The sequence below is a fragment of the Olea europaea genome, chromosome 18 (assembly GCF_002742605.1).
Source record: "Olea europaea var. sylvestris chromosome 18, O_europaea_v1, whole genome shotgun sequence".
NCBI classification, from domain to species: Eukaryota; Viridiplantae; Streptophyta; class Magnoliopsida; order Lamiales; family Oleaceae; genus Olea; species Olea europaea.
Window position 1 is genome coordinate 6,202,231 of NC_036254.1, and position 7,486 is coordinate 6,209,716.

Consider the following 7,486-nt stretch of genomic DNA (forward strand, 5'->3'; position numbering starts at 1 on the left):
AAAACTGTTGAAATTGACCTTCACAAAAAATTTATGTTTTAGATCATATAAAGTAATATGCAGTCAAAGAAAATGAGCTACAATTATTTTTATTCACAAACAGTTTCAATCAATAGCAGGAACATTAGGTATTCTAATGTAAACACCACAGGAATCAAGAAAATACAACAATGCAGGTAAAACAATATCTCAGAATTAAAGAATCAGTATATGCAGGACCTAGGGTTGATCAAATTCACCAGGATTCCGTGAGAATCAAGTTCTCAGGTCAAGGCTCAATTTGAATCACCCAAACTTAATTGATCACAAGCAACTATTTCAAGATATTGCAAACTAATGTAACAGGTTACAATGTACAGTAACTAAACATATCAACATAGAGGCATATATGCATAAGGGCAGTGTTTAGTGAGTGTGAGATCATAGGGGGTTCAAGAAATGCAAACCGAGGATGGTTAAACAATTTAACCACCAGCTGAAATCCAGAAAGAATTATTGCAGCAAGGATAGATTCACTGCAGGTCACCAAGGCACAAAACGTGCCCCTGCAGATTCAGTTTCCTCAGGTTTCAAGGCCTGGTAACTCCAATCAGTTAGGGTTCGAGCACAAAACAGGGCCACAGGATCTCAGTATTGTGATTCTTTTTCAAATCACATCGAGGAATCACAGAAACTCCCTCGCATTCCACAGTCCTGAGTCGAATCAACACCACAGACCACAATGTTGACACAAAATCAAAAATTAGGGTTTCGCGATCTCCGGTCGAACTCCTGGAAATTAATTTTCCAGTGTTCAACCTTCAATCGAAGACTCACGACCGAAAGCCTATAGCTCTGATACCACTATTATAAACTGAATCCAAAGAAACATAGATGAAATCATAGAATCGCAGATTACATCATAAACCCTAAATCACAACATCAAGGCTTAGATCTTTCAATCGAAGGCTCAGACCACACCCATTAACCATCACAGAGGCACCGAGACTCAAAACGAACCCTCACAACCCAAACACACCAAGGTCACTTCACTGGACTCAAGAAATCAAACTGCCTACCTTCGGTCGATCACTCACACCAAGGAGAATCACACAAGAACACGATTATCACAAAGATAATCAACCAGAAATCTCACAAAGAGAAGAAGGAAGGATCACACAGACAAAGGAACTCGAAGGTTCCAAACGGCAGAGAGTAAGAGAAAAACAGAAAGTGACGATCCAAGAGCCAAACAGGGAGTAAGGAAAATATTTATAGTAAATATCATCAACCGTTGATCAGCGGGTCAATCCAACGGTCCAAGAGCGACTAATGGTGTGTGGGCTGAATATTGGGCTCGGTTAAGTGGGCCTTCTAGGTATATATTTAATGGACCAAGTAATAAATCCAATTTGGGCCTTTTCATCATTGCCTAACAGTTGGACTGGATCAAATGGCATCACAGCCCAACATTAATGAAGGGGCCGGTTTTAGGTAATGAAACGCTATAGCTTTTCTACAGACGGTTCTTTTGCAATCACAATACATCATATTGCTACATAGAACATTGCCCTTATAAGCGGAGTAACATCCCATGTGTTGGTGATGTGGGACTTTGGTTTGCACATCTCCATCAATGCCCCCTTCAACGATATCATGATGGTCCACACAAGATCATGATGGCACCCATCGAGTGATGACCTCTTCTGTCCAAAATTCTTTCAGCCAAGAAGATTATACACTATCGAAGTCAACAGGATCTCCCCTGCAGCAGTCCCACCTTATAAATGAGGCTTGACCACCTTGAGTGTTCACCATCACAAAATCTCTTACCATCGTGATATAATGGGTCCCACATTTTGTTTGTATCTTTTGCTTCCATTACTGCCCCTTCCTAATTTGTTAAGATTGTAATTATCATTTTTCAGACTTGTAATTAGCATATAAATAGGCTGCTGTACATTGAGAAAATGTATGGAGAAGATTTGGATAAGAAAGATTGGATATATCTCAAGTTTTAAAAAAAAGGTTCATTTTAATAGCTTCAGTTTCTTTTTGTTTCAATTTAGTCATGCACATTACATTAAAATTCACTTCAGTCATCAGGCTTTGCCATTTGAACGACTAACAGCTGAATGAACAATACAGATAGGAAAACTATCAGCCAATGTAAACCTAGTGATGTAACTGAAATTCTAATGAAACTCGAATGACTCAAGTGGAACAAAAAAACCTTGAGTGATTAGAATTATTTATTTATTTATTTATTTATTGATGTAGAAATTCCAAATAAAGTTAATCCTAGGATCTAGGAATATTTTCCATACTTAGCTGCTTAATACTATTATATGTCGAATGATAATTTAGGTAAGTTGTTACCTGATTTCTCTCTAATAGTTTTTTTTCTCTAGTTTAGTAGATGAATAATTTGGTATGTACCAAAATTTGGTTGTGAAACACTGATTCCCTTTTTTGATCTTGCGACTTCCATTCCTAAGAAGTACCGCATTTATCCCAGGTCTTTCATATCAAATTCAGTTGCTAAACTTCTCTTGAGTCTATCTCCCATGTATTGTCTCCGGTTATAATTATATCGTCGACGTATACTATCAAGATGGTTTTCATCCCATTTTCTAATTGTTGGAAGAACATAGTGTGATATGATTGTCTTTGCTGGTAACAGCTCGTCAACCCTTTTGTAAATTTGTCAAACCATGCTCTAGATTGTTGCTTTAGACCATACAAGGATTTCTTGAGTTTACATACCCCTTTTTTTCATTACCATTCCCAAAACCTATGATAATGTCTTGAAGGCTTCCTCTTCCAGTTTCCTGTTAAGGAATGCATTTTTGAGATGAATTGAAAGATAACAAAACTCTGATGGTATTCAATTTTGCCACTGGTGCAAATGTCTCAGTGTAGTCAATGTCATATGTTTGTGTGTATCCTTTTGCCACAAAATGAGCTTTATATCGTTCTATTGCTCCATTAGCTTTATAATTCACATTAAAGACCCATCTGCAACTTAGTGGTTTCTTTCCTCTATGGTAAATTCATGACCTCTCAAATTTCATTTTTTTCAGTGCTCGCATTTCCTCCATCACTGCTTTTCTCTAGTTAGGTATATTCAAAACTTCCTGAATATTCTTTGAAATCTCTGTATTGATAATGTTAGATGTAAAAGTACGAAAACCTGTAGAGAGTATTATAAGATATGAATTTTGAAATAGGGTGAAGAGTACATGATCGAGTTTATTTTCTGAGTACGATATGTAGATTAATCTCTGGGATTTCTGACTCGTAGGGTTCTGGAGCTATCATCGGTTCCAATTTCTTGGTGCTTCGGGTGTGAGATCCTCCTTGTACTTTGACCTTGGCCTTCTTGAGTAAACCAACATCTTCCTGTTATTTTGTTTTTCTAAGTCTTCCCACGAGTTTAAATTTTCCTCCATATATGGTACTTTAGAGTTGGGTGGTGTAACAGGGTCGATATTTAGGGTAGGAAGATAAGAGATGTCAAAGTCAAGAAACCTATCTTCTCTCAAAATCTTCCCTTGAAGCAAAGATTTTTGGAATCATTTCAAAAAATGTAACATCAAGGCTAACAAATATTTTCTTTGTGGATGGATCATAACATTTGTAGCCCTTTTGAGTATGTGAGTATCCAATGAGTACACAAGTTTACTTTGATGGTGGGGATGAATTTGGACGCAGGGAGTACAACCGAAAACCTTGAGAGGTATGTTTGAGTTTAGAAGAGAGTTTGGAAATGAGCTCTGAAGTCTCTGGATAGGTGATTCAAAGGAAAGAGGACGATTGGGCATTCGGTTGCTGTTAGATTAGCATTTCCCCAGAGCATTTTTGGCATATTGGTAGTGAACATAAGGACACTTGCTACTTCTAGGAGGTGTTTATTTTTCTGCTCGACAATTTCATTTTGTTGGGGGTGTAGACACAAGAACTTTAGTAAATTATGCCATATTTTTGTAGATGGTCACGTAGATTGGTATTGAAGTATTATATCCCATTGTACGTTCACAAAATTTGAATTTTCGTTTGAAATTGTGTTTGAATCATTTGATGGAAGTTGATGAATACGGATCGTACATCAGATTTTTTCTTTAATAGATAAACCCAACAAACCCGGATATGATCATCTATGAACGTAACAAACCTTTTGTATGAGTTCAGTTAGGGACACGGCAGGGACCCCGTAAGTCACTATGAATTATCGTGAATGGTCTTGATGGTTAATCTATGGATTTTTGGAATTTAGTGCGTTGGTTTTTCTCAAGTTCACATACTTGACATTAGAAATCAACAAATATTTTATTCAGGAAAATAGAAGGAAATATAGGTCTTCAATATTGCAAATTAGGGTGACCCATTCCATCGTGTCATAATAGAATATTATTTTCTCTAGAGACGAACATAAAATCACAAATTTCAGTTTGACAATGTTTACCACATCAGTGTCATCAAAGTAGTGGTCCCTCACATTCTTTAGCATTGTCAATCGTTTTCCTTGATTATCCTGAAATACACAATGAGAAGGGGAAAATTTAGCAGAGTAATTAGAGTTTTTTGTTATTTGATTGACTGACAAAAGATTACATGACAAGTTTGGGACATGGAGGACGGATTTTAGAGTAATAAATTTAGAGATACGAATACTTCCTTTTTCGGCGACAGTTGAAAGTGATTTGTCTGTGATCTTAACTTTGATATTGTCCGCATAGGGTGAATATAAAGAGAATAAATGATAAGCATCTGTTTTATGATCGGAAACACCTAAATCAATAATTCGGGGTGTTTTATGATTTGATGAGACATTTAATGCTTTCAAGAAACTACCTTTGTGGGCTAGTGAGCTCAAAGGGCCTTGTGTGGAAGATTGGCCTGATGACTGAAGGTTGGAGAAGATTTGATAGAGTTGTTCCAATTGCTTGGGATTAAATGCTCCATTTTTTCTTCTTTGGATTTTCTAGCTTGATCAATCAAAACTTTATAGCCACGATTTTTAATATTTTATCTTAGTTTCCAGTCGATGGGTTTGCTGTGTAAATCCCAACAGGTATCTTCTTTATGTCCTGGTTTACAGTAGTGTTCACAATAGGGTCGTCCCTTTTGTTGTTTTTGGCCCGATCCATGCCAACGCTTTTGATAATAAACCTATAAGCTCAGTATTTTTTGTATGCCCTAGGTGACATAACATGGGCGGCCCACATTGTGAAGACCCATGCCCAAAGTTGAAGACCCTATTTTGTTCCATTTGAGAGGACCCAACATTCAGCCTAACACCGTTCTGCCCAACAACAAAAGATCTAGCTTGTCCAAATTGAGGAGATACACCTTTCAGCCCAAATCGTTAAGGCAATGCAGCTTCGATTCCTTTACTCAGAATTGCAGACATCTCCAAATCTCCGATGCTGGCTGCTCTCTCCATCATTACTTTTTGCCGGTTTTCCTCCTTTCTCGCTTCGGCGAACATCTCTCGTGTGGTGGATAGTGGCTTTCGGCCTCAATTTGTCCTCGAACATCATCTAAGTCGTGATTGAGGCTAGCCAAGAATTCAAAAACTCGTTCATTTTCAAGCCTTTTTTTATACTTCATGTTGTCACCGGGACATTCCCACTTTTATTCATAACCGAAATCTAGTTCTTTCCCGAGGGAAGACATTTCCAAGTAATAATCGGTGACCTCTCTCTCCCCTGTTTGGTTTTCCATAATCTCGTTTTGATCTCCAAGATTTGGGAGGAATTTTCCGTATCAGATTACATTTCTTTAACGGCATCCCAGATGTCCTTATGTTGAGAGGAAGAGTTAAATTTTTCCTATGGATGGCAACATCGAGTTCACCAATCGGGCTGTAACCATGGAGTTTTCAAATTACCATTTAGGTAGATGAGCAGTGTCGGTTTCCTTGTTGCTCCGATCAGGTAGCTCAATTTTCCCTTGCCATCAATTATCAATTTAATTGATTGAGTTCACTGCCTATAGTTTCTCCCATTCAATTTTTCTACTGTGAGTTGAAAGGAGTTCTCTACGCCAGTTAATCCTATTGTATGGGTGGTTTCTGTCAAGAAAATTGTAAATTGTATATAATAAAGTCTTGTGAATATAACAAATGAGATTTCAACCTCACTATGCGAGAATTCCGACGTCGTAGAACTTTGACTGTTGACGGGTACTTTTGTCATTGATTTGTTAGGCTTTAGAGAGCCTGCTCTAATACCACGAAAGCAGAAATATAATTTGTATTTTTGTGTATTTTGAAATCATATTATAGCCGTCATTATATAATATAATGGAGAGAGAAAAATGGAAAAAAATCTCCCAAATTAGGAGAAAAAATTAATACTAAATTAACTATCTTAATTACAAGTCTAAAGCCCCGTTTGGTACATATTTTTTTTCAAAATGTATTTTTCTCTCTTCTTTTCAACCACACATTCTTTATTAAAAATAATATTGTATGTAAATCAAAAAAAATTTCTTATTTTTCAACCACACATTTTCCATTAATTTACTATTCAAAAATGCATTTTTACATAAAAATGTCTCCCAAACACCCCGTAAATAAGGTAATATGAAATAATGGTAATTCGTATAATCTTCAAGATTTCTCACAGTAAGCACGCTGACCTATCATTTAAACTGTATTGCTGAATTCTCACCAAATCTATGTAAATTTTAGGTCTTGGGTTTGGAGAGGACGATTGGCAATGCTGACGCATCTCTACCTTCCCAGAGATGATTCTTCACTTGAAAGACAAGTTTAGACAACAAGCTGTGTGTCATTTAAGAGTCAATTAGCAAATTCCTTTTGTAATTCTAATAACAATAGTGTAGTTGTGGTACTATTGCATAGGTCGTCCAAACTTTGTGTACCTAGAAAAATTGTTTCCCTCGCTATTTATCAATAAAAATTCAAAGCACTTCCATTGTGAAATATGTCAACTTGCCAACATACTTGTAATTCATATCCTGGCCAAAGTTTTCATAACCATTTGCATTGATTCATAGTGATGTATGGGGACTATCTAGAGTTAAAAATTTGACAGGTATTAGGAGGTTTATTTCCTTTGTTGATGATCACACTCGACTCACATGGATGATTTTCGAAGAAAGTGACATCAAGACTCGTGAATAATCTATTGGTGATAGGATCATAGCATTTATATCCCTTTTGTAGAGGTAAATACCCAATAAATAACACTTAACTGCACGAGGTTCGAGTTTATTTCAATGATGAGTGTGTGTAAAAAAGCTGCACATCCAAACACTCTTTGAGGTAAGTTGGAGCTGAAGCGAGAGTTAGGGAAGAATGTCTGGAATTTTTAGAGAGGAGTTTCGAAGTTATGGGTGCAAATAGGCTTTTTGTTTATGAGATAGGCTGATGTTAGGATGGCATCACCCCAGAAAGTATTGTTTTCATTGGTGGTGAACATTAGTGTCAGAGCTACTTCAAGTAGGTATCTATTTTTTCATTCAGCACCTCCATTTT

General features: G+C 36.7%; 1 protein-coding gene across 1 annotated transcript in view; it reads left to right on the plus strand.

The window, feature by feature from the left end:
- The window catches only part of LOC111367297 (vacuolar cation/proton exchanger 2-like), a 16,421-nt gene extending 9,513 nt beyond the window's left edge, over positions 1–6,908 (plus strand). The window contains exon 5 of the mRNA XM_022988105.1: positions 6,677–6,908. Within this exon, the coding sequence (XP_022843873.1) occupies positions 6,677–6,711 (35 nt within the window). The 3' untranslated portion in view covers positions 6,712–6,908. The remainder of the gene's footprint in view (positions 1–6,676) is intronic.
- The last annotated feature ends 578 nt before the right edge of the window (positions 6,909–7,486 follow it).